Genomic DNA, 27,990 nt, shown 5'->3' on the forward strand with positions numbered 1-27,990 from the left:
TAACGTAAGAAAAAATAATTTTAAGTATAGGTGTCATAATGAATTTAAAAAAGAATCAACGATCATCGAATTTAGTGCTCACTATTTAATTTCCTTTAAAAAGATCTGAGCACGAACGAAACGCAAATAACCTTCACATGTCTTTGAAATGTCAAAACGACATTTCTTATCATTGATAGTGCAGTTTCGGCAGTGCCGTACACCTGGAACCCGCTTACTTTCTCTTGCAACCATGGAACCGAAGGTCAGTCTGAAGCAAGACCCTGCGTACCAGAAACTTCAATCTTTCTACGATGAAAGCGCCGAAAAAATCAATATTCAACAACTATTCCAACAAGATCCTGACCGTTTTAACAAGTTCAGGTAAATTATGTTCGTTTTTTCAAAATTTAAAACTAATTTACACTTTTTTAAGTATTTTATGGCAGATTTCTTTGTCCATAAATTATGTGAATATTTTTTTAAATTTAATTATAGTTTCCCGTAAAGTTTTATCGTGTCATTCTGTTATATCATGCAAGTTTTCGGAGTTGTACCTTTAGAGGTCACGGAGATTTGCGAGTCGCAAGATCGTACTTCATTTGTTTATACATATTTATACGTTGTACAATAAATAGTCTCAATTAAAATTATTAATTGTATTGAAACTTTGAAGTTTAATTTCTAGAAGTTTTGTCTTAATCTGTGATATTTAGTACCATGTTTTTTGAACAATCGATTTTTGAAAGTTAAATAATTTCAAATGTAATAATAATAATATTACAACTTTATTATTAAATATGATGCAACTTTGACCCCTGCCCGAAGGTCCTGCATGAAATTATTATAATGTGAAAAGTAAAATGATAGCATTAAGCGCATACAAATTGTAATTCTACCTACATATGGAAGAAAAAAAAATTGCTAGTTATGGTTTACATTTTAATTTATATCTTTTCTACTTTTGAGAGAAACTTTCTCATATATGCTTCTGAGAGTTGAGTGACCTTGTGATCTCAATCAATCAGTCAGTCATTGATTGAAACTCATATGATTGTGGCACGCCACATATTTTTTGGCTTTGTAGTTCTGCATGGCATGGTTTCACTTCTCAGCTTGCATCTTACCTTATATTCTATCCTAGCCCCAATTAGAGGCTTATATATTATGTTATTAAAAAAAATGGTCACTGCACCCAGTAATCATGTGTCACAAAAAAAGTTTCATTTGTCTATTATGAATTACTACTTGGTACTTGGTGTAACGGGCTGGTGTCCGCAACTCGACGACAAGGCGCCTATTTTGCGTGTGGTGGGTGCAGGGTCCTACTCGTGCCACCCAAGCTCCTCCAGGAATCTCAGCAGCCTCCTCGGTTTGCTGAAGACTTCGGGGAGCGACCTTGGCACTCCAAGGTACTTTGCCCTGTAGTTGGCCACGCCGGAGCACTGTAGTAGGATGTGCGCAGCCGTTTCCTCCCCCTCCATGCACGCTCTGCATAGAGGGCTGTCTGTGATACCTAAATTGAAAAGGTGTTTATTGTATGGACCATGACCTGTTAGGGCGGCAGTTAGAGTGCGAAGCTCTTGCCTGTTGAGTTTAATTAATATTCGTGATAGACTGGCATTGAGCGTTGGGAGTGCTTCCCTCGCCTGTCTACAAACCGTAAGGGTGGTCCATGTATTATTATGTGAAGTTTTTGTACCTTTGTGTATAGTTGTTCTGGACCATTGGTAGGGGAGGGACACTATGGGTTCTGGTCCTACTGCGTCCGTCTCCGACCCTTTTCTGGCTAGTTCATCTGCTGCGTCATTGCCCCGTGAGCCGCTGTGTCCTTTAATCCACTGTAGAGTTAAGTGGTTTTGTATACATACCTCCATGAGTGCTTGATGGCATTCATAAATGAGCCCTGAGTTTATGTCATAGCTGTTCAGTGCTTGAAGTACTGACATACTATCAGAGAGTATTCGAATGGAGTGGTTCTTTACTCTTCTCGCTATGATTGCGTCTGCCGCTAACTTGATGCCCATGCATTCAGCCTGGAATACTGTGTTGTGGTCACCAAGCAGTGTTGATATCCTGATATTGAGGTCTTCTGAGAATACCCCAGTACCTGTTCCTGAATTTGTTTTAGATCCATCGGTGAAGACGCGGACCTCTTTGGGGTTCAGTCCTTCATTTGAATCTTCAAACAGTTGTATCTTGTATTTTTTGTCGAAGATGTATTGTTTTGGGATCCTATCCACAGCCGCCTCCAGTAGCGGTTCCTCATTGACTGTCTTATAAAGGATTTCTGTATGTGGGGTCCTCATGTGCTTCCAAAGGCCGGCTCTGTTAAGACGCACTGCTGTTGACGCCGCTTCCTGTCTAATGAACATTGGGAGGGGTCGCAAGTCCAGCATCGCTTCGAGGGCCGCAGTCGGAGTTGTCCTCATGCAGCCGGTCGTTGCCATGCAAGCTAGTCTTTGGAATTTTTCCAGTTTGTCGGTTGCGGTCGTCAGCTTGGTTCGTGGCCACCATACTATCGCGCCGTAACTGATCATGGGTCTTATCACTGCTGTGTAGAGCCATAGTGTTATTTTGGGTGAGAGTCCCCATTGTTTACCTACCATTCTATGGCACTGCCAGAAGGTGATAGTGGCTTTTTTAATTTTGTTGTCCATATGCTTGTTCCAATTCAACTTGTTGTCCAGTATTACTCCCAAGTACTTGACTTCGGTTGATATCTGTAGTTCTGTACTGAAGAGTTTGGGTAGTAGGTAGTTACCCAGTAGTCTTTTGTTTGTAAACATTACTAGTTCCGTCTTTGTTGGGTTTACCGATAGTTCATATGCCCTGCACCATCTTTCCACAATCCGGAGTGCAGCTTGTGTAATGTCGCAGAGTACATTGGCATAATTTCCTGTTACCAGTATAGCTATGTCATCAGCATATCCTACTGTCTAGAAATGTTCTTTGTTCAATTTAATGATGAGGTCATTTACGACCATGTTCCACAGCAGAGGCGACAGTACCCCTCCTTGAGGGCATCCCTTCGCTACTATGGCCCATGGGGTCATATTTGCTGTCGTTTTTATTGTTCTTAATTTTAGCATGTTGCTAATCCAGCTGATGAGCACTTCATCCACTTCGTGCCTCCTCAGTGCTGACTGGAGAAGTTGGTTTTGTCGAAGGCTCCTTCAATGTCGATAAAGGTGCCTAGGCAGATTGCTTTGTCTTTGAGGGCCACTTCTATCTTGCCCACAACGGCATGTAGGGCTGATTCAGTGGATTTGCCTTGACTGTATGCATGTTGGTTTCCGTGTAGTGGTATGTTCTTAAGCGCTCCATCCCTCAGTTCTCTGTCACATAACCTTTCTAATGTTTTCAAAAAGAACGATGTGAGGCTGATTGGTCTGAAGGACTTCGCGTCAGTGTAGTCGTTTTTACCTGGTTTCGGTATAAATATGACTTTTACCTCTCGCCAGCTGTAGGGCACATAGCTGAATGCTAGACAGGCCTGAAAGATGTTGACCAGGTGCTGGACCAGTGTCCCCCCGCCCCATTGTAGGAGAGCGGGGAACACTCCATCTTGGCCCGGAGCTTTGTACGGTTCAAAGGTGTTTACTGCCCATTTTGTCTTTTCGTATGTTACTACTTGTTCAGCATATCGCCAATTATGGGTCGATGTATTGTAGTTCATTTCTTCGCACCTTACGTCTTGGACGAACCTACATCCTGGGAAATGTGCTTCCAGTAGGGTTCTCTCCGTGTCCGCAGGGGAAGTTGTGTATGTGTTGTCTATTTTGCGTATTGAACCTAGCTCAGTTGAGTTTGAGTTGCCTAGGATTTTCCTTATTCTGTTCGCTTGTGCACAAGACGTTATGTTCCCGCAGTAGCCTCGCCATGACGCGGTGCTCCTGAATCGTATGCGCTTTTTTAGCTTGGATTTGGCCGTCTTGTAGTTTTCCCAGTCCTCATCCGCGCATGTGTTCATTGCTCTATTGAAGCTTCTCCTTACCCTTCTTCGTAGCCTCTCAAGCTCAGGTCCCCACCAGTGTTGGCCTTGCCGCGGGGCAGGTTCACTCAGTGGGCATGCGGAGTTATAGCTGCTCAATATGTTTGATGTCAGTCCTGTAACCTGTGTTTCTATATGTGCTGTGTCCAGTAGTCTTCCCGGTGCTACCGGGTCCCCAAGGCTCTGGTGTAGTTTGTCAATGTATATTTTACGATCGGTTTTTCGGGGATTCCGTTTCGGTTGTTGTTCTTTGATGGTTGTTTCTAAGTTGAATCTTATCCATCTGTGGTCCGAGAAGGATGCTTCTTCGGACACGTGCCAGTCTTGGACAAGATTTACAGCTCCTTCGGACGCTAGGGTTAGGTCTATAATCGTCCTGCATCTTTTATTTACGAAGGTTGGTACTGTACCTTTGTTAAGGATTTGAAGATTAGTTGTGAATAAGTATTCTGTTAGGTTCTTACCTCTGTCATTAGCAAGTTCCATGCCCCACAACGGATGGTGGGCATTGGAGTCAGTGGCCACGACGATGTGCTGGCCGCTCTGCTCGCAGTATTTGATTAGCCGTTCCATTTCCTGCGGTGGTGGTACATCAGTCTCTGCCATATAGACAGAGGCGAGCACCACTTCAGGCAGGCCCGTGGCCGTGTCAGCTAAAAGCTTGACGGCACACAGGTCTCTGGAACAGAATTCTGTTAGTGGTTGTACATGTAAATTATTAGAATAATATATGCAAGTTCGTGGTTTTTCTGAGATGGTAGTTGATATCAGCTTACCTCTCATTTGTGAGAGTCCATTTATTTGGCCGCGGGCGCTGATCCACGGTTCCTGGATCAGTGCCACGGCTGTGTTGTTTGCCTCCAACCATTTCCGGAGTTGAACCGTTGCGGCCTGGCTGTGGTGGAGGTTGCATTGGATGGTTAGTAATTTACTGAGCGAGGGGGTAACCGCCATCAGTGGACAGCAGGTCCTCGCTCAGTCGGATGTCTCCCATCCCCGACACGCACTCGTCCGCAGAGACGGGGGTCAGGGAGGGCTCCTTCCCTTCTCCGGTGATGCCAGAGGAGGTAGAGGGCTCCGGGGAGACATCCATTGGTGGTTTAATGATGTTCGCCTTCTCAGGCGGCGTATCCGTGTACAGGCCCCTTTTGGATCTGAACCTGAGGTAGACCGTGCCTAACTGGAAAGTGAAGCGCCGGTCATGCCCCAGGACAGCCGGGACCAGTTCTTCGGGGAGGCTCACCACCACGAAGGTATGTCCACTTTGCTTCTGCAGCTTGTGGACAAACCAGCGGTGAACCTCCGCCCATGGATTTTGCCACTTGAGGATGCGGCCGATTCGGCGTGCATCCTCCCAGTGGCCAGGAATCAACAGTCCGCAGACTGCCCTCCGGGGAGCCTCCACCCCATTTTTCAATGAGAGGGGCTCCCCGGACGGCAGCCTGATGGTGCTAATGGCATCTTCAAGCCACTGGAATGTGGCTGTGTCGTGGCACCACAATTTCAGGGACCCGTCACTAAAGACAGGTTTACCCCTGAATTGTGGGCCGACGTCCTCCTCGCCGCACTCCTCCGCTCCCTGGGCGAGACGCTCACATAGGGCCTCCTGAACCTTGTCGGCATCGGGGCTCCGTATGTAGCCGGTTTTTGCCGAGGTGATCACCGCCATCAGTTCTGGCTTGGTAGCCTCGGCGTACGTTCGTTGTTGGGCGGGCCTCTCAACCCTTTGCCGTTTATGCTCGCCTCTCGGAGATATGGTCTCGTCGAGTCGAGCACGTTTGGCATTGGTCGAGGGCCTCGGCGCGTTTACCGGTTTGTTACCATGAGGGAGGGGGGCCCTACCAGAGGGATGTGCGGCGGACCCAGCAGACCGCACTGGTGCAGTCCTCGGGCCACTTCCGTCATCCACTGGGGGCCTCGCCTCTCCCTCCTTCGGCTGTTGGTTGTTGGGGTTTTCACGGCGCTCGCGTTCCCTCAGACGACCTTTCTTATTCTTGCGGGCAGGGCGTCCCCTGCTCCCACTGGGGGCTGGAGGTGGTCGCTCACCGTGGCCGCTTACCCCTTCCTTGCGGACGGGTGCTGTGGCCTTGAGTTTGGGTTTGCGACTCACCAGGGTCCACCCTGCTTCAAGAGCTGTGTTCGTGGGGTTCTGCGATGCAGAACCCGGTGTGTTCGCGGGGGCCGCAGAACCCGAGGTTTGGGCCACTACCGCTACTGCTGAACTAGCACCAGCATCGGTGCTTGGCTGGCCTTGGGGTTTCCCCTTTGGCCTACCACTCACCGTAGGGCGCTGTTGTGTGTGTGTATGTGTTGTTGGGGCACTTTTGGGTTTCCCCTCCAGTACCACCGGTTTTGAGTGAATTAAAGTTTTGGAATGATCGTTATTGTCCATAGCAAAGTGTTCATTGTTCGCTCTCCTGATTTCCCACCCACCACGGAGCCCGCACCTTTGGGGATGTCCCATTCGGGACACCAGGATTATCAGGAGAGTATAGGTGCAGAAGTTAGGAGCTCATTGCGCGACATCGGGGGCTCGAAATGTGCGGCTGGCTGACTTGATCAAAGTCCGCCAGGTACTCCGCACATACTCACCCCGTCAGCATGGCCGAGTCCGTCCCCCCCACACCTCGCCGGTGGCCCTCTGACGGGACACATTGCCGTTTCCCTGTGTTGGCTAGTCACAGGGCTACCGTTTAGCATGAAATCAGGGCCAAAGAGGGCGTATTGCTTGCCGGGGTCTCCACCCCGCTCGGGCTCAGCCCCCCAGGATCCCTTCATCCCTGCGTACGGCGCTCAACTGCGTAGGCATGAACGCAGGAGGGTGTAAATTAAGACCGCCCACCACTTGCCATGGTCCACCCCCAGAGACGCATGGCCGGGCCGTGTTGATCGCTTCGCGCCCTCACTGGCAAGACTCAGACTGAAGCCGAGAGTTGTCAGTGTTGGCCCCAGGGTGTACCGGCTACATCCTTGGGCGTTTTGTGACAACGTGTTATCGCAGAATGTTCAAGAACTTCGCACGCGTGGAGGTGGAACAACTAACACACCCCTTATGAATTACTATAAGGGCATTAAAATTAGAGGCTTAAGCTGCGGTTCCGCCAGAGATGTGCAAGGTAGCTAGGTGGTGTGTGAGGACAAAATTCTCCAATAGGATTACCTAATTTTTCTAGCCTCGCTATTTGTACATACAATAATTGCAACTTTTTATAAAAAAAACCGAACTCCAAAAGTTTGTGGTATTACATCTATAACCCAAGTTTCATTGAAATTGGTTACCGGAAAGTGTGCGAAATTTTAATCATCCCCTAGTTTAAAAATGGAATATTTTCTTTAAATTTATATGGTACCATTACTGAGGTACCCTCTTTCCAACAATAAAGAATCATCAAAATAAGTTCACAAATCGGAGTTAAAAAAATACAGTCGAATTGAGAACCTCCTCCTTCTTTTTCAAGTCGGTTAAAAAGGCGGGAGAAGTGTGCGAGGGATACGAGTGAGGAATGTGTGCGAGGTGTGAGAGCGAGGAATGCGTGCGAGAGACGCGAGCGAGGAATGTGTGCAAGAAACGCGAGCGAGGAATGGGTGCAAGAAACCCGAGCGAAGGATTTGTGCAAAACAGTGTAAGGAACTAGAACTACTGGGCCGTCGTCTGCGCTCACCCCACCACACCGCACCGCACCCCACCCCCCACAGCTGAAAAGTCCGCTACTCATCTTCACAGCGCTCAGCTACACATTTTTCACAGCTTCGCTACGCATCCTCACACCGCGTAGCTACCTCGCACATCTCTAGTTGAGCTGCCGCCTGAGAAGCGCCACTGTACCTCTGCAGTCGCGCCACTACTAATTTTCATACAATATTTAGAAGCCTTAGAGGATGGAAAAAATAAGCTAGAAGCACAGTTGCAGCGCCAATGTTATGACAGGCGGGCGCCACTTTTGCTGTCACAATTAGTGAACTAAAAGTTACTGATGCTATATAGACACGCGGCTGCTGCGCCAATCCAGCGCTGTGGTTATGTGCTCAGTGACCCCAAGCATCTAATTTGTTCATATCTAAACGATTCTCTAGCTCCATTTTATGCATTAATGCAACAAATTTCCTGATAATTTTAAAAATATTAATACATTTCCGCTTTTAATACGCATCACCGGGGGACTAGGCGTAGGCTGGGGTTCCACCCCTTTATTGTGGATTTTCCAAAGATTCGCACGAAGTGTTACGCTTCCACATTTATATGGGGAACGGCTATGGAATGGGATTCCTTGCGTGCAGACTTGTTCCCTGAACGTTATAACTTGAGCCTTTTCAAGGCGAGAATGAATAGGCATTATTTAGGTGTGCATGCTCCATCGTCGACCTCTCGTCACTTTCCATCAGGTGAGATGGAGGTCAGATGCGCACTTAAATTTTATAAGTAAAAGCACGTGTAAATTGTTTGTAGACATGAGTATAATAAACAACTATAATTGAAAACTTCACCCCTTGTAACTTCAGATCTCGTAATCCCTTCATCACTTGTAATTTTTTTTGTTGACGGTTTCCAGTCTCCGCATCCCAACACCCAACGATGGAGACATCTTACTGGACTACTCCAAAAACCGCGTAGATGGTGCCACCATGGCGCTTCTTCTTAATCTTGCTAGGAATCGCGGCGTTGAAAAAGCTAGAGATGCTATGTTCTCAGGTAAAATAGAGCCGACTAAAGTAGAAAATAAATAGGAAACTCTATTAAAAAACAAATGTATTTATTGTATATAGTCTTCTATAATCCGAAACAGTTGGGCAGAATGCTGAAAATGTGTATGATCAGTAATTATGAACGTACTTATACCATCTTATGTTTATTTCTCCGTGCATTAGCAACTTCAGATCTCGGCTTAATTGCTTACATATTTTTTAATGATAAATCCTATAGTCTTCTTGTGTGTTGAGTGCCGTGATCACAACATTTTCATCCAGGTGTGCTGTTTCAACAAATCTTACAGGAGTGTACTAAAAAGCAGGTCCAATAAGTAATGTATAGGTTAATCACAATAGTAAATGTATATTATAGTAAGATTTTAATATAATAGTTGAAATAAAAAGGAAATCTTAAAAATCTCTCCAATTTTCCATTACCAGGTGAGAAAATAAATTTTACCGAAGACCGTGCGGTCCTTCACGTCGCCTTGCGTAATCGCCAGAACAGACAGATCCTCGTGAATGGGAAAGACGTAACTCCTGACGTAAATGCAGTGCTCCAGCACATGAAGGAGTTCACTGAACAAGTCGTCTCTGGACAATGGAAAGGGTAAGCACCTCTTCCCTCAGAACGAAAAGAGGCACAACTGCTGTATAAATTTACGTATAGTTGCTTAACAAACATTTGATGCAACTAGGATCCATCAACATCTCGGCCTTTAGGCGATTATCACACGCGCCACGCAACGTCGCCGGGCTGCGTTTCTTAACGTTGTATTGAAGTATCTTAGTTTGTATAGAAAACACGCGCCATACAACACACTGACACCACGTCTCCGTGCGGGACTGCGGGCCGCATGGTTTGTCGTCCCGCGCACTCCGCTGCGTGGTGCGGGGCATTGTAATAATCGCCTTACAACACAACACTAAGGCCAAGAGCTCACGGAGCGGTTTTCACGAACGTAAATTAAAGAACGTAATTTACAAAATTATTTACAATACGTTTTTACAACAGACCATGAAACAAACCGGATCAAACAATGTAAATAACGTTTTCCGTCAACATTATTAGCTATGTCCGTTAGTGAAAATGTAAGCCTTATTACCATTGACCTTTCAACAAATGGATATCGGGTCTAATACAAAAACCACGAAAAAAATGTCCGAGGTTAACCTATACAAATGTAGTGACATGTAACGATATATAAAAAACTAAAACATTTAATTTAAATTGTAACTTCATTGCAGTACTGCCTAAATTTGCTTACAACAATTTAAGGGCCCAAAAACACCATATTCAGCTTCTACTGGAAACTTAACAAAATGCACCATATTTAGCTTCGACTGAAAATTACCTGAACACAAGAGTAATGGAATAGCCTTTCTCGTAAATATTGATTAATTTTTTTATATATATTATTATGTCGAATTTTGTACAAATTCCCTTAAAGGTATAATAAAGAGTTGGGCAGATACATACATACAATTAGTACTACAAATGTGAAATAAGCGTGTACTATAAGAAATGTACCGATATTCTAACTAAACGTAAACTCAAATATCCATAATTCCGATTTATAACAAAACCGTTGCGCTTTCGAATAATTTTGATGCTTTTTACATAGACAAAATTTTTGTTTTGTAATCTTCGTAAAAACACATTATGAAAATTCGAGATAATGTTATTTCGGGCAAATGTATTTTCTGACTTCTGATAGGTAATCCCATGCCGTAAAACGAGTACAACAATATTTTGTTATTGCTAACGTTTAATAAAAAAATCATTTTAAAAATAGGATTAAAATCAAAGCAACTCTACAGTTTCTTTGTTCTAAATATTTCAATCGCTTGTGGTTCGAACAATTGAAAATTATTAAGAAGTTTATATAAGCTTCTTGAAACTGACGTAATGGGTCTCTTTCCATCTTTTGCGCATGCAGTGAGTAAAAAAAGGACAGTTAGCTATTTCATTATTTCGTGTGCATTTGTAATTTATATTTACGATTCAGTTATATATAAATTAAATAGGTACTATAAAATTGTACAAAATAACACTTTTAAATGACAACTATGATAACACAATATATTTGTTTAGTGAAAATATGATACAAAATCCTGTTTTCACACTTTACTGCAGTAATTTTTACAAGCTATTATTTGTACTGTATATATTGGTACCATTGACCCCTACCATTGACTTATAAATAAAATTACACATATATTTCACATTATTTAAGTTTGAATATTTCTATATTACCGCCTTCATTGTACAAACTACATTAGCCCTTAAATAATACGACATAAATATCTTAAAATTTGATTTCAGATATACTGGCAAGCAAATTACCGACGTGATCAATATTGGTATCGGTGGATCGGACCTCGGCCCACTCATGGTTACGGAGGCACTCAAACCTTATGCTAACCATCTTAAGGTAACTTTTAATTTTTAGTAGCAGTAGAGCTCCTTGTGAGAAATTTAAGAAGTAGGGGAGACCGGGGCTTTAATTAACAGGGGTAAGTATTAACAAGTGATTTTCTAAAAAACTATAAAGTGCACGTCACTAGCGATTGATCAATTTTGTGCCCGCGACAGTGCTGCTCATGTTGAGACGCACTAGTTGCCATCAGTACGTCATGGGAGCGTATTATGTGCAGTGCGTCTGTTTTTGGCAGGTAAAGATTTTTTTCACCTTACGATTTTTTATTTTCATGTTGAATAATTGATTTTGCCGTGTTATTATTTATTTCCTAGATGCTGGTTTTATTCTCAATAAAACTACATAGCTTTATTAATGTCATTGTAAACTATTTTTACCTATGATTTATTTGATTGAAAAAGTACCCATGGGGCTAAAATTAACAAAACAGACAGGGCAAGTATTAACAAGTTAATTCTCACCCCGATGTTGGGCTAGTATTAAGTGGCCGTCTGGATTTTTATTTTTTGTATATATTTTTTTGTTACAAGTTACAGCATGAGGACGAAAAACTACTCAAGGCTTGGCTTCCTTCAAGGATTACGAGTCAGCTGCTCTTGAAATAATGGAGAAGAAAAGAAACTACAGGGAATTAGCTACAGAATTTCAACTCCGCTACGTCACACTGTTCAAATTTGTGCAAAAAAGAAAGCAGGAGTCGCAGTAGAAGTAGCTGAACCTTCAGGCATGTAAAAAGATAAGTACTGTATACCAATTTTAAGTATAAATGAATCTGAGGTGAGAGAATAAATGCCTAGGGAAACGGTTGCTGGACTGTGAGTGGTAGAATGTTTTCTAATCGAAATCGTAAGACCTCTGCCAAAATCTCAGCCACAAATTCAATTGAATCGTAAATCCACAGTCCAGCAACAGAAGAAGGAAAAAATAGAAATTTAAATAGAAAAAAATAGAGAAAACAGGAAAGACACAAGGTAAAGGAATGGGAAAGAGTACAAGAAAAACAACTAAAAAAGGGAAATAGAGAAGATTACGAGTAGAAAAGGCAAAGAAAAGGAGATTGAAAAAAGCTGCAACTGTTCAGAAGACGAATATTACTGTGTTGTTTGGGGCGTCCAAACAATGAAGATACATCCGGTGGGTGTAGACATCTTATGCAAGCAGTAAAATTTGTTAATTATTAGAAGTTATTTAAGGATTTGTTAATTTTTGTTCTTGTATAAAAAAGGTTTTGTTTGGTTTTTAGTTTCTTTTCGTTTATAAAGCTGAAACATTGTTATATAGAATTTCAACTTTTTAAGTCCGATGTTAATTATTTGACTTAATAAAAAATATGATTATTGTACATTAATGTTTTGTTTTAATAATGACGGATTATGCCAAGTATGTTAATTCTTGCCCCGTCTGTTAATACTTACCTCGGAAGCGTTAATTCTAACCCCGAACGCGGGGTAAGTACTAACAACCGACTTTTCTGACTAAATATGACTTTCTGAAACTAGTAACCGTTTTTTATCAAATTAATGCCAAGATAAGATAAGATAAGTGAATAGTTTAAGCATCATTTAACACAAAAATCAAGTCAAAATGTTATGGCGTTTTGAAGCTACAGCTGAAAACATATTTTTTGTTAATTCTGAATCCGATCTCCCCTACTGTGACCATACATATGTTTCTCCGCCAAGTAATAATGTTTGTGTTAATTGCATTCCGGTTTTGAAGAGTAAAGGATGATTGACATTAGACCGTGTCGGGCGCAAGCCGTGTCCGAGTCATCCGAGCCTCAGACGTGCTGCATATTCATATTCACATTAGACTGTGCCGGGCGCGAGCCGTGTCCGGGGCATCCGAGCCTCGTACGTGCCGCACGATCTTAAATTAGACGTGAGTCAGTCAGTAGGACGCGGTTTATCATATTATAAAGTACTGGGTACAGTTCTTCCGCACTCAATTAATTTTACATCATCCATTTTTTAAAAAAGAACGTAGTCACTCTCTTTAAACTCCCACACTCGGACGGGGCGCGTACGACGCACTGGAGTGTTCACATTACAACGAGCTGAGACTACCGGGCCGCATCTGAGGCTCCGACGAGCTCGGAAGCAGCTCGGGCGTCACTCGTTCGTGACACGGACGCGGTACGTTGTAATATGAATCACTTCATATAAAATGTACGCAGCATTTCCAATCCGAGCCTCGTATGTGGCTCGTCTCGCGCCCGGCATGGTCTAGTGTGAATAGTCCTTAAAGACGGCTTCCCACGGGCCGTGGACCGTTTCGAAGAGAAATGGAAAAACTGCTTTGCTAGATCAAATGGTTCAAGTATTTGACATTAAATAACGGCCTTTCGAAAAATATACGATCTACGTAAGGATATAGTCTAAAGAATGTGCTAATGTGTTTCACGATTGGATGTACTTTATTCTATCATATAAAATCCTGAAAACAGGTTAAAAATGGGTTAAAATTACGGTCTAAGACGAATTATTTAAAAATATCTAATTTTGTACATAATTTTTATTTTGGTTTTCAACTGAAGCCCTATTAGTTATAAAATTGACATATAATTCAAATTTTGCAATTTGCCCACCCGTTAAACGACACGCCACGGCGCCCCGTCAGTAGCCATCGGGTACTCGTCGACGTCGGATCTGTGTCAAATTTTATACGCTTGTCCTTATTTCATATTAATTTATAGCGCGCGGATTGCGGGAGGTAGGCTTGCGTTGACATACCTCGCCTTAGCAAATACTAAATAAAAGAAATACTTCATTTGGTCTAATTTAAAAGTAAATAAAACTCTAATAAATGGAACTACGGTTGTATCTATCCAGTAGGGCTGGCACGACCGGGCGCGACTTGTGCGAGAGCGACATGCAGCGCGAAATCTCTATGAGAAGCAGTATCTTGCGCTTTATATGGCTCTCGCGCAAATCGCAGCCTGTCGTGGTAGCCCTACAGGATACTGTCTGCATCAAAAAAAGCACTTTCAACTATTATCTTTCTGCTTACTTTGCTTAATTACTGCCTCCATGGCCGAACGGTTACCATGCCGGGAGGTCCCAGGGTCGATTCCCGGGCTGGGAGAAATATACATTTATTTCTCTTGTGAATTTGGGTGTAATTTGTGGTTGTGTGTGTGTGTCCATGGCACCCGCGACACAGGGTTTCCCTAGTTGGCTATGTTGAGTGTGTGTTTTATTATTATTACTTTTAGGTAGCCGTTCATTTAATATAATTTTTATTTGGACCAATTTCACTTCCTATAATTTAACTTCATGTAATTCTCGTTTGATATACATTCACGTTTTATAAAAAAAAATACATGAAGCTCATTTTATATAATTATCATTTAATATATTGTCAATTTATCATTTTCCATAATTAATAAGTTTAAACTCTACTCGTCGAAATAATCTATTAGTAGGTCAATGATCTCAGAAAACTATAATGTAACTTTTTGTAAAATACCCTTTTGTACATATTTATTATAAATAATTTTCATCTGCCCAGGTACACTTCGTATCAAACATCGACGGTACCCACCTTGCAGAAGTATTAAAGAAGCTAAACCCTGAGACAGCATTGTTCATCATCGCATCCAAGACCTTCACCACCCAGGAGACCATTACCAACGCCACTTCAGCTAAGACCTGGTTCTTGGAACAGGCTAAAGATGTAAGTGGGGAATAAATACTTGTTAAAAAATAAATGTTAATTATCGAGTTCTTAGGTTTTCGCGATTGTTACACATAGGAAATGAAACTATTTTTCCGGATTTAAATCGCGTATATTTGTTTTTTCAAACAAACCGACGTTTCGGGCCCTTTACAGGTCCCATTGTCACGGTTGGAGTCAATCAAACCGACAAACAAACCGACGTTTCTGGCCCTTTACAGGTCCCATGGTGGTGTCCCAACAAATATACGCGATTTAAATCCGGAAAAATAGTTTCATTTCCTAAATGTTAATTGTTAAATAGTAAATTTTTTTATAAAATGTAAGTTCGCATTTGACCTCCATCTCACCTCATGGAAAGTGACGATGAGATCGACAATGGATGAATGCCTATTCACTTTCGCCATGAAAAGGCCCAAGTTATAACGTTCACGGAACAAGTCTGCAGGCAGGGAATTTGTGTTGTGAAAATTGGACGACAGATCCATTCCAAAATTCCAAGTAGCTGGAGACTGTCGGCTACCAGTATGGATATATCACGAAAAGTCGAAGTCAGCTCAAAGGGACTCCGTTTTGTGGACAATAAACACCCCTGCGTTTGGTAGCGTTAAATTTGACAAGATTGGCATTGCCCCAATAGGAGACTGCCTTGAGTGCAAATCCAAACGGCTAACCATAGACTCACGACAAGACTGGATTTCCTCTCCACTGACCCTTACATTGGTCAAGCACCTGTCTACAACTGCGTTGTCATCAGCACACACAAAGGTACCTGGAATTAACATATCATTGATATGCAGTAGAAAGAGTGTTGCAGACAGTACGGAACCCTGTGGAATTTATCGCCGTATGTTCGGAAAAGTAGCCATCTCTCATAAAGCCCACAAACGGGAAGCTTACTTAAAAGGTTTGCGTGCCAGACCCTGTCAAAGGTTTTAGAAATGTCCAAAGACACTGCAAGTGCTTCACCTTACTTTTCTATAGCCTCGCTCTATATGTGACAGGCATACACAAGAAGATCCCAGTTGATCGCCCTCGTCGGAATCCGTACTGGCGATCACTGAGGAGGTCGTTGTCTTCAAGGTACGACAGGAAACAGTTGTTGAGTACACGTTTCATAGTCTTGCCGAGTATGGAAGTGACTGAGTTAGGTCTATAGTTGACAGAGTCAGCTCTGGTTCCCTTTTTCGGCACAGGTTGCACATTTGCATGCTACCTCGACCCGGGAACTACATCAGTTTCAAGTGAGAGGCGATACAGGCGTAGGCGTGTGAGAACAGGAGACAACTCAGGCGCACAGTTACGTAGGACTAGTGCTGGAATTCCATTTGGCAAGCTATAGCTTTATTCACGTCTAGATTCAGCAGAATTCTAAGTACCTCTTTTTGGCGTATGCGAATTGGCGCCATAGTGCAGCGTGTTTTAGTGTTTAAAAAAATAATTTGTCAATTTCTGGCGTCGCCATTTTCACTACGCATACATAATATGGAAGCGTGCGCGTGCTTACGATCGGAGCGCCTGATCTAACTGATAAGAATTTGATTACTGTGGAAAATACGTTATTTTATTTTTTCCTTTGAAAAAGTTTTTGTATAACGGTTTTTGTAAAAACAAACACCAATATACAAATACGTTTACGGGTCGCGCTCGCGACGTCGAAAAGCCGCCTCCGCCGACACTTTTTTTTCGACGCGCCGCCGCCGGTTGGTCTATTATCGGCGCTCATGTCTTAACCTTAAATCGGTTAACAGAAAGTGAGTGAAATCCAATGAACCGCATTCACACTCTAATTCGCCACCCTTAACCGTGAAACGCACAGACAGTGGATGCGGGTCGGAAGCGGGCGCGTGTCGGGTGTATGTCGGGTCGGGATCGCGTCGGGTCTAATTCTGTGTATTTATATGAATGACAAGACCCGCACCCGCTCTCTGTGTGTTTCACACTTTAGAGGTGGAACATTTCCTTGAAATTTAAATGGGACCACTACTGAGGTATTCTCTTTCCATCAAAAGAAGAATCAACGAAATCGGTTTACAAACGTCGGGGTAATCGCATAACAACACACAAAATAGTCAAATTGAGAACCTACTTCCTCTTTTTGAAGTCAGTTAAAAAGCTCCCCTGTAAAGATAGCATTACTTTAATAAATTTAAAAACGTAATAATAATAAAGTGCTAGACAACCACACCAATTATCTGGTCTCAGACTAGAAAATCTACTGTGTGTACTCTGGTCAATGAAGTTAATTTCCGTAATTATAGTTGTTAAATATTCAAGTATTCACTTAATGTGTTTATTACAGCCTTCGGCAGTAGCGAAGCACTTCGTAGCTCTGTCCACGAACGCCGAGAAGGTGACCGGCTTCGGCATTGACTCCAAGAACATGTTTGGTTTTTGGGACTGGGTTGGCGGCAGGTAAGTTCTAACAACTTAGGATACCATTAATGCCCTCACTCTTGCCTTTGTTTACAGATAGGAGATAGGATATAATAATTATAGTAAAATCCTAGACAACGACATCAAATACCTGATCTCAAAGTAGGGAATTCCCTGTACTATGGTGCCAGAGCAACAGTATTAATTCCGGGGTTCTACCCAGAACAGTCTGGCCAGAGATAATTTAAATAGTTCTTTATTGAGATTTCTTGTGAATTAACTCGACTAGTTCTGCTATGATTATGAATACAAAGATCGGACATGCAGAAAAATTTTCGTCGACCCGGTGAGACTTGAACCCACGTCCGTGCTGCACCGTAACATTGCTCCAACCATCTGAGTTCAGTTACCGAGTCATCGAAATTCTATTATGTGTTTTTGTTTTAAAGTTCTTTTTTTATGATATCAAGAGACCGGACGTACGATGCGTAAGCCTGGTGGTAAGCGACATGCCTCTCCATAGCAGTCGTAGTGCCACTCAGTGTCATCTCCCGGAGATATAAGTTGACAAGTCCCAACCGAAACGCGGTAATGTTCACATTACTGCTTAGCGGCAGAAACAGGTAAGCAGGCAGTACTTCCTGGACGAAGTGCTGATCAAATTACAGGCACATAAGATTTGTCAAATCATGTCTCAGGGTGACGGGGGTAGTGGCAGGACCCCTCAGATCTTTGTCATTTAAAGCTCTGAGTCGCACTGCAATTGCTATGGATAGGCGTGTCGTTTATCTCCAAGCGCATGGTTTGTTCGTCCCGTCACTCTTGATGTCATAAAAAAGAACTCTTTCACAAGGAGTTCTACTGCTACAAAAATTCCCAAATTGGTTCTACCAGGATCCGTACCAGGGACCCCCGGGAGTGCTAGTGAGACATTTTTGAATAACGAAAAGTCAGTACAAAAATTGAAAGATGTTACAGATAACAAAAATACATAGGAGAATTTCGTTTTTGGTAACTGGATCCGTGGCTCAGACGGTTAGAGCAATACTACGATGCAGCATGGACGTGGGTTCAGGTCCCACCAGATCGACGAAAAAATTTTTCTGTGTTATAATCGTAACAAAACTAGTGGAGTTACTTCACAAAAAATGTCAATAAATACATGAACACATTTTCTGATTTTTTTTAAATAATGATTTTTGTATTCAGATACTCTCTATGGTCTGCGATCGGTTTGTCCATTTCTCTTTACATCGGGTTCGAGAACTTCGAAAAATTGCTGGAGGGAGCCAATTTTATGGACCAGCATTATACCACTGCTCCTCTTGAAAATAATGTAAGAATTGTTTAATTATCATCATCATTAAGGTCGAAATATGTCCACTGTTGAACAAGCCCGCGTTCCTCTTTTTTATTATTTATTTTTTATTTTTCCTATTGTTAAATAATAATAATAAAAAAATCATTGACTTAACTTAATCTAGGTTACATATCGACCCCTCCTACTTAAAGTATCGTATGTCGAAATTGCCAAGTTTACAAGGAAGCGTCTTAAAGTTTTGAATTATCTGAAATGAGCATAACACGTGACTTTACACACACACTTAACACACGCATTTCTCAGTTTTATTCGTCAAAGCTATCGGATATCGGTTATATAAACAACCACAATTTATTTTATAATTTTATACTGCCACCCGACCCGCCCAGGCTCACTTTACTTTTTTTTAGGATAAAATTATAAAATAAATTGTGGTTGTTTATCTAACCGATATCTACGATTTTATAATACTCTATGTGAGTAATGAGCTGTGCCAAATAAAACTGAGAAATGCTAAAGACACGTGTTGCTCATTTCAGATAATTCAAAACTTTAAAACGCTCCCTCGCAAATTTGGCAATTTCGACATACGATACTTTACGTAGGACGGGTCGATATATCATTGTTGGTGAACTGCTTTTAAGTGTGAAAATACTTGTGTCACAAGCCACCGCTCCTCCAAACCGGTACGTACGAGTTGTCTTAGTTCGACGCTCATACGCACTTATCGAATACATATGTAGCAGTTTATTAATTTGGTTATAAATATGACTGGATTTTTTTATACATTGTCGAGACGCAAAAGTTATCTTAATAATATGTATATGCTGCCCACATTGTTTTCTTCTTTTCCGAAGAAAATTGTTTGTGATTCTTCAACTTATTCAACACAAGGTTAAAATATTTTAGTGAACAAATGAAAGGCCTAAAATAACGGCGTATTTTAAGTACGAACATAAAAATGGCTCATTGCATGCTAGCTACATGGTCACACTACTTCCATACCCAATTTCAGTTCATTTAGTGGAATACTTTCCAAGACTGCGATTAACAAACGATGAAAGCCAGTTTTGTAACATATATTACCAGTGATCGGAAGAGGTAGAGTTTATTTACCTAAATTTCGAAGAACAGGGACAGAAAGTGAAGACTGCTTAGCGACTACATTTTTTTGTCTCGGATTTTTTCGGCATTCGGATAAACGCTTTTTTAGTAGATTAAAAAATTACCTTAATTGGGAAGGCAGTAGGTAAACTACATTTATCTAAACTATGCGACGAGTTGCTGCAACCACTAATTTTTAGAAAATTTCTGACAAAAATAGGCTAAATTTTGATAAATATACTCTACCTACCTATCCCAAATAACGTCAATTTTGTATGTATTAGGTATTGGGTGATTTCCTTAATCTCGAAAAAATCCGGGATAAATAAATGTAGTCGAAAGGCAGTCTTCACTTTCTGTCTCTGTGTATCGAAGTTACGTAAATAAACTCTACCTATTCCGATTACTGCATATTACGTAATGATTTTAATCAGTTTATTTTTATTATTATTGATACACAGATGGAACAAATACAGATTAAAAATTCCTTCGATCCAACTGGATACGAACCCATGATTTTTTTTATACATTAAAATAGCATCTAATTATAAAATAATTATGTAGGTACTTTAGTATTTAAAGTAAAACTGTAGAAAAAAATTGTATGTAGGTTACACCACTTTTGCGCTGATAGTTTATTTTTTATTAAATAATTTGTCACAAAAATAATTTTTATTTTACTTCATTTCATGTTTATTTATTTTCATGTAGATGAATAGTACTTAAAAAATAGGCGCCTTGACGTCGAGTTGCGGACACCAGCCCGTTACACCAAGTAGTACTTTTAATAAATAATTGAGTTTACACAGTCAACAGCATATCAACTCTATTTTTGTTCGAATGTCGCCTTCAGTGCAACGGAACAATTTCCGTCAATGTGAAACTTTGATGTGCTGCCGTCTGTACATAAACAGTAAATAATTTTTACTTCGTTTCAATTAGAGTGTTTTAATAATTTTCAAGGCTCCTGTAATTCTGGCGCTACTCGGTATCTGGTACCACAACTTCCACGGCGCCGAGACTCACGCCTTACTGCCATACGACCAGTATTTGCACAGGTATATATTTTCCTCTGTCACCTGACTAAATTCTGTACCTAATCTGATAATTAGGTTTTTTTTTTCATGGCAACCTATATTCGATTTTGCATTTCATACCTTGACCTATACTGGTCTCGGAAGAAAGAAAGGCACAAGCAACAAATTAAAAATTCGATGATAAATGAGTTTAAAAACTATCTAGATTTTCTGATAAAAAGAATAGTTAAAATATATTTTTGATAATTAAGCACTTTATTTATGTTAAATATACGTACATAAGACGTTATTTTATACATAAACTTCCATATATTTTAATTAATTATTTTTTTATGAAATAAGTGTTTTATTACAACAGTTAACATTCTATATAATGAGACGTAATGTGATATAGTTTTTAATGTATAATGCTTAATAGGTGTGGTCTAGCCTGATAAAGTATTCTGTAAATTGTAATTTAATGTGTAAATTGTAAATTATTTATACGTTGCTGAATTCACTTTACTGAAATAAAAAAAAGAAATTTGAAAGAAAAAAAATATATTTTTTTAATTTTTTTTTCATACTCTCTTTTTACTTTGTACAAAAAAAAAGTTTATTACAGCGTATATGTGTTGTTGTATGTTTTTAATATTTGGATATTCTAATAGATTCGCAGCCTACTTCCAACAAGGCGACATGGAGAGCAATGGCAAATATGTAACCCGTGCTGGACAGCAAGTTGACTACTCGACGGGTCCCATCGTGTGGGGCGAGCCTGGCACGAATGGACAACACGCTTTCTACCAGCTCATTCATCAGGGCACTAGGTGAGTGGAGAAATAATAATGCACACACTCATAGTCCCGCACTGGGGAAACTCTATATGGACACACACATAGAAAACCACAAATTACACTCAAACTCACGAGACAAATAAATTTAGTCCATACAAATATTTCTCGCGACCCGGGAATCGATCTTGGGACCTCTGCGTGGCAGTTCAGCATGAAAACCGTTCGGCCACCGAGGCAATTGGAATGTTAATTCAACGGGGAAAAATATGGTCTCTTATTTGTCTGCTTCTTAGGTCGAACAGTTACCGTGCTGGTCTGCTACGCAGAGGTCCCGGGTTCGAATCCCGGGCCGGGAGAAATATTTGTGTGACCTACATTTATTTATCTCGTGTGTTTAAGTGTAATTTGTGGTTGTTTATATGTATGTATGTCCATAAAACCTTGGATACAGAGTTTCCTAAGTGTGGGGCTATGAGTTTTCGCGCTATTATTATTGTTATTATTATAATGGGGTAAAATTGAATAATCATTAGGAATAAGAAACATCTTCTGGTGGGGATATTGTTTTCATTTTGTTTTTCATATAGTTATTAATGCAGTTTATCAATGTTGTTGTAGGTCATTTGTTAACTAAGATATAAAGATGCTGCAGATATAAACCCGTATTTAAATTTAAACCCGGCTGTATTTGATGGCAGTCTGTTACCTTTTCTTTTTTTTACCTAACATAGTTTATAAGTACTACGTTCATCGTATGTTTATAAGTCCTGAGACGTGTTTTTTTTTAATAATATTAAGTGACTGGATGAACAAGTCGTGCGCCTAATGGTAAGCTGTGTAGCTTGTGACACTGCAACTGTTATGGATAGTCACACGCCATAAATTGCAAAGATCTGAGGGGCACTGCCACCGCGCCCGTCACCCTCAGACATAAGTTGACAATTCCCATGTGCCTGTAATTTCACCAGCACCCTTACCCTTCAAAACCGGAATTCAGTAATGCTGATATTACTGCTCTGCGGCAGAAATATGTAGGTAAGGTGCCAGTACTACCCTGGATGAACTATTTCACAAGGAGCTCTACTGCTCTATAGTCCATAAATGATACACAGATATAGCTGGCACTACATAGCTCATTATTGAATAAGGCAACGTATCTGTGGTGGTACGCTAAGGACCACAGAATTCTAAATAATTTTTTAATAAAAAAAAATCGACCTCAAAAGTTCGTGGAATTTGGTGGAACTACATCTATTTGCCAAGTTTTATTGAAATCGGTTACCGGAAAGTGCAAGAAACCGGATTGATCCCTTAGTTTGACACAATTTGAAGTGGAATATTTTCTTCATTATAAATGGGGCCAATATTGAGGTATGCTCTTTCCAACAAAAAAGAATCATCTAAATCAGTTCACAAATGCCGAAGTAATCGCGTAACAATTCATACATACAAAAAAATACTGTCGAATTGAGGACCTCCACCTTTTTTGAAGTCGGTTAATAAAATTAAATTTCTGTGCTAACGTTTTAAAAACACCCACCACACTTACAGTGGTTTGCTTAGTGGTAAAATGGCTTCCGCAGGTTTAATACGATAAAAACTGAAATTTTTGTGATTGTTACATAATGCATGTGTGTCATACGAATTGATGATACCTTAATCTCACGATAGAGTTGCTATGGGATCAGAACAAATTTTTCGGAGGATATTTTAATTGTAAACCATAAGTGTATTTAGAAATTGTCAAAACGAATCACTTATTTACTTCTGTAACTGAGACATAGATTCATTTAGTTTGTTTCTATTATTTAACCGACTTTAAAAAAAGAGGAGGTTCCCAATTCGACTGTATTTTTTTTTGTATGTATGTTACGCTGTTACTCCGGCAGATGTGAACCGATTTTGATGATTCTTTTTTTCAATGGAAAGACCTCAGTATTGGGCCATTTAAATTTGAAAAAATATTCCACGCCTAAGGGTGGCAAACTAGAGTATAAATCCGATTTCGCGCATTTTACGGTGACCAATTTCAATAAAACTTGGCAAATAGATGTAATCCCACGAACTTTTGAGGTCGGTTTTCTTTATAAAAAGTTGTAATTTTATATTATGTTACTTGTCAAATAAACTTTTTTTTTTAATTTTACTTGTACAGACTAATTCCCTGCGACTTCATAGCACCAGCGCAGACTCACAACCCAATTTCCAAAGGGCTGCATCACAAAATCCTGCTGGCGAACTTCCTCGCGCAGACCGAGGCACTTATGAAGGGAAAGACTTCCGCCGAGGTTAGTATAAAAGCTGCCTTTCAAAAAAGGCCCAAAAGAAAATAGTTAATTTTTTAATTTATTTTATTCAGAGTTGGAAATTATCGAGATATTTATTTTCTTTGATAATTATCATGATGACCCGATATACAGAGTGTTTTTTTTAATGGGACAGTATGGGGGAATCCGAAACCATAGAAGTTACAAGAAAACTGTCTTAAGAACCATTAAGTCTTTTTTGTGAAACAATTTGGCATAGTCAATTTTTTGGTCAGGCGTGAGTTGTCCATAAAAATGAATGAAATAGATCAATTTTTTTTAGTGCTGGTCGACTCCGTTTCATGAAGGGATCATTTCATTGCATGGGACGAAAAAAATTGGGACAGCAGAAGTTTCATAAAATAACAAATTTCATAAAATATTTTTTCATACAAAATGAATAAAATTTACTATTTTTTTTATTGCTAATAGAATCGGTTTCTTATACGGATGACTACATTGTATGGGAAGAAAAATATTGGTACAGTAGAAGTTGATCAAATTTAATAAATAAAAAAATATATTATACAAAATGAATAACATTTTTATAAAGGTAACGGAAACGGTAATAACTCTGTGCAGGACGGGGGTGGGAGTTGTCGCGGAGGACGCTAAGCACGTTTGAACTTACCTTACTACCAAATACAGACCTAAACAGTGTCAGACAGTATAAAAAAAACTTAAAAGTTTATTTTCGGTAAATGTATTATATTTTGTAAAAATTCATGGAACAAAAGTTGTTGTTTGTGATGTTAGTAATATAGACTTGGGAGGTTTTTGGTATTTCAAAAATAGCCTGTATATATTTTTTGTTTTAGGCCAAAGCGGAGCTAGAGAAATCTGGCATGGCACCTGAGGCTGTGGCAAAGATCTTACCCCACAAAGTATTTAAAGGCAACCGCCCTACCAACTCCATAGTCGTTAAGAAAGTTTCTCCGTTTGTACTTGGCGCCCTTATTGGTAAGATATTGGCTAGTTATTACAGATTGCTTTTTTGTTGTAATATCAAGTTGTTCGAACAAGTCGTGCGCCTGATGGTAAGCTACACGCCTGTCCATAACAGTTGCAGTGCCACTCAGAGCTTTAAACGCAAAGATCTGAGGGGCACTGCCAATGCGCCCGTCACCTTAGACATAAGTTGACAAGTCCCATGTACCTGTAATTTCACCAGCACCCTTACCCTTCAAAACCGGAACACAGTAATGGTAACATTACTGCTTGGCGGCAGAAATAGGTAAGGTGGCAGTACTTACCTGGATGAACTCTTTCACAAGGAGCTTTACTGCTTACAATTTCAAAGCGCTTCTATTATAGTTTTGGTCCTACAAAAATACTTAGTTATGTTTCATTTCTATTTAGGCTTTGATTAGAGCTTTTAAAAATGTATCCTCAATCTCATGAACCCACAAAAAGTGGAGGAAGTTAACAGCATCGCATGACACGCCAGTCGAATCCAAATTCTAGGTATCCGATAATATAGTGTCACAACTCCGGGGAAAAGGACTGGAAAACACATCAGTACTTAGAAACCTGATTTATTTTCGACAACAATACACAACTGCACGAGAGACGAATCATTTTCAGATTAGTTATCTGTACCTAATTTCGGTGGCAATTATTTCAATATAAAGAATAATATCATGACGTACTATTTATTATTTGAGTGTAGAAACTTGAAATACTCGATACTTAAATAATAAAAATTGCCACTGAAATTAGGTAGTGAAAACTAACTTGGAAATTACCCAGATGAGTCAAATCCAAGCACAATCATTCGACTCGAGTCGAATGATTACCGATACCGAATGCCCCTGCCGTTTGGTCGGGTGCACGACTCTAATGATTATTAAAGGTCTATCCACACATATCCGAGCCGTGCCCGGGACGTTGACGGGCCGTGCTCCGTCATGGGCTCAAAAAATATCGTTGCGTGTATTTTTTATGAACTCGTTGACACATGTCCGTGTCCGGGCCGGCGCCGGGACGGGCCCGCAGTTCATACAAACTAGCACGCCTCGTCCACGTCCCGGGCACGGCCCTGATGTGTGTGAATAGTCCTTTAATCGGAACACCTCATTCACCATGTCAATATTAAAATATCCCTGTCCCCGTTACATTTCCGGTATTTACCATATGTTAGAGAGGGCTAGGTAATCATGAGTATTGTTGTGCTTTATGGAATCTAAGAAACAAAGAAAGAAAATTTTATTCAGTACTAAAATTTCATTTTAAATTGTACTTAGAAAATAAAAAATAAATTTGAAATAAAGTTAAAGATACTGAATGGGCACCACTCAGCATATGCCGTGGCTGAGAACAGTCATAAAAAAATTCGAATTAAAAAAAATCGACCAAGGTCACGCTGGAATAAGAGACGCAGCATTTTGTGACCGGCTCAAGCCAATTCGGCGTATAGTAATTACAAAATAAGAGGCACCTTTTGACACTTGTCATTGCAACGTAAATAGGGATGTAAACGAAACATATTATTATCTGTAACCATATTCTATTCTCACGAGAAATTGATTCGAAATTTTATGAGTCTTATTTTTAGGGTTATTGGTTTTCAGTTCTAGATACAACAATTAACATTTATTTAAGCAATGTAGAGTTTAATATAAATAGTATTTACGTATTTTAAATGATCACAATGACAATCTGTAGCTGTTGTTGTAGTGTAGTTACAATAACGGAGTTCACTGTACTTAATAGCAAAATTCTAAAGCAAAACAAAAAAATATTTTTGTACATTAAGAATGTTAATATCCCTGTCAAAATCAAAATGTCAATATTTTTTAATTACTTACAACACTATTATTAAGAAAAAATAGATAGAGGACGTAACTATTTTTATGATGTTTCGGACTAACTGCATTTTGTTTTGGAATTCGTTCGAAAATAATACTTGAAATATGTTTTATACATTTCACATTAAGTTACATACTAGCGTTATCCTTAGTTGTCAAATTGGGCTTCTTACAGGATAATGGTCGTAACAGTCTCTGAAATAAATATTAAACTTCTTTGACATTATTTCCCAGCAATGTATGAGCACAAGATCTTCACGCAAGGAGTTATCTGGGACATCAACTCGTTCGACCAATGGGGCGTCGAACTCGGCAAGCAACTGGCCAAAGCCATCGAGCCTGAATTGCAGGACAACAAGCCCGTTAACTCACACGATGCGTCTACAAATGGTCTCATTAACTTCCTTAAAGAAAACTTTTAAAATTGCCCGTGATTTGTATCTGATAAAATGCAAAACTTTTAATTTGAATTGGTTTTGAAAATTTATTTATTTTTAAATAAGCGTTTACCTCTTTTTGGAAAAAATCGTGCCCAGTTGAGACTCGGTATGTTGTCTTCTTGCGCATATATGGACGTAACTTACAATTTTAACGGGAAAATGTTCATTACATGGTTTTATCGAATAAATCATCCCTTTGGTTTGACCCGTTTGGCTCCCATCCTCATTTAATTCTTAAGTTTGTGGAAATATAGGTTATGGTTTTCCTCTTTAATATATAGTGTGCCCTGTAAACAGTCGATTCCTTGTTTTAATATACAGTTGGAAATATAGGTTATGGTTTTCCTCTTTAATATATAGTGTGCCCTATAAATAGTCGGTTCAATATACAGTGTGCCCATTATACGGAGGTTGTCAAAATTGTATTACCGTTTCATTCGAGGTACAACCTTGAACCAGTAGTGGTTGGTTTTAAATTAACACTACACTTATCGATGGCATATTTATTTATTGTCTTCGGATTAACAACAGTACACTAATTGTATATAGAATCACAATACAGAAAATACAATTGAGTGAAACTAATTATTAACCACATGTTACAATGATAACAGTTAAAAAAAATAAGTATTGTCCAAACAATTGAATATAATTGAGAAAAAAAAAATAGAATATTGTCCAAACAATTATATTCAATTGTTCTAATTAGGGCACCAAGAGTGTGGGGGTGTGTGCTTGTGTGGAATGTGTGTGTAAAATGTTTGCCATCGTGGTGAAAGGATTAGCCAATCAGCGGACGGTACATACGTACAACATAAAATAGAGGAATGGTACATCGTGCGGGGAGGCTCTTTTCGTGCACCCCAGTTACGTAGTTAGATTGTTGTGATGTGCATAATATATTTTCGCCAAAATTGTAAATTACGTCGTTAAGGGACAGGTAATTTTCGTAATAAATTGTACATAGCATAATGAATTTTATGTCGATTGTGTAACGTACAAATTAGATACGGTACAGTAGCTGCGATAATTACCGAGACTGCACGAT

General features: G+C 40.1%; 1 protein-coding gene across 1 annotated transcript; it reads left to right on the forward strand.

The window, feature by feature from the left end:
• Window positions 1-191: 191 nt before the first annotated feature.
• LOC113239805 (glucose-6-phosphate isomerase) lies at window positions 192-27,984 on the forward strand. Its single transcript, XM_026476942.1, has 12 exons — window positions 192-363; window positions 8,524-8,663; window positions 9,101-9,269; window positions 10,986-11,094; window positions 14,611-14,775; window positions 17,078-17,190; window positions 18,361-18,487; window positions 20,540-20,634; window positions 21,264-21,422; window positions 23,545-23,677; window positions 24,514-24,655; window positions 26,737-27,984. Exons 1-12 carry the CDS (start codon window positions 233-235, stop codon window positions 26,922-26,924), a joined length of 1,671 nt encoding a protein of 556 aa, XP_026332727.1. The 5' UTR covers window positions 192-232; the 3' UTR covers window positions 26,925-27,984.
• Window positions 27,985-27,990: the final 6 nt, after the last annotated feature.

The sequence above is a fragment of the Hyposmocoma kahamanoa genome, unplaced genomic scaffold (assembly GCF_003589595.1).
Source record: "Hyposmocoma kahamanoa isolate Upper Pololo Valley unplaced genomic scaffold, ASM358959v1 116, whole genome shotgun sequence".
Taxonomy (NCBI): Eukaryota; Metazoa; Arthropoda; class Insecta; order Lepidoptera; family Cosmopterigidae; genus Hyposmocoma; species Hyposmocoma kahamanoa.

What these genes read in the sequence shown, in the direction of transcription:
- LOC113239805 (XM_026476942.1), top strand. Translation starts at nt 233, where the DNA reads ATGGAACCGAAGGTCAGTCTGAAGCAAGACCCTGCGTACCAGAAACTT. An exon ending in GACCGTTTTAACAAGTTCAG is followed by an intron (nt 364 to 8,523) that starts GTAAATTATGTT and finishes GACGGTTTCCAG; the next exon opens with TCTCCGCATCCCAACACCCA. An exon ending in CTTATGCTAACCATCTTAAG is followed by an intron (nt 11,095 to 14,610) that starts GTAACTTTTAAT and finishes TCATCTGCCCAG; the next exon opens with GTACACTTCGTATCAAACAT.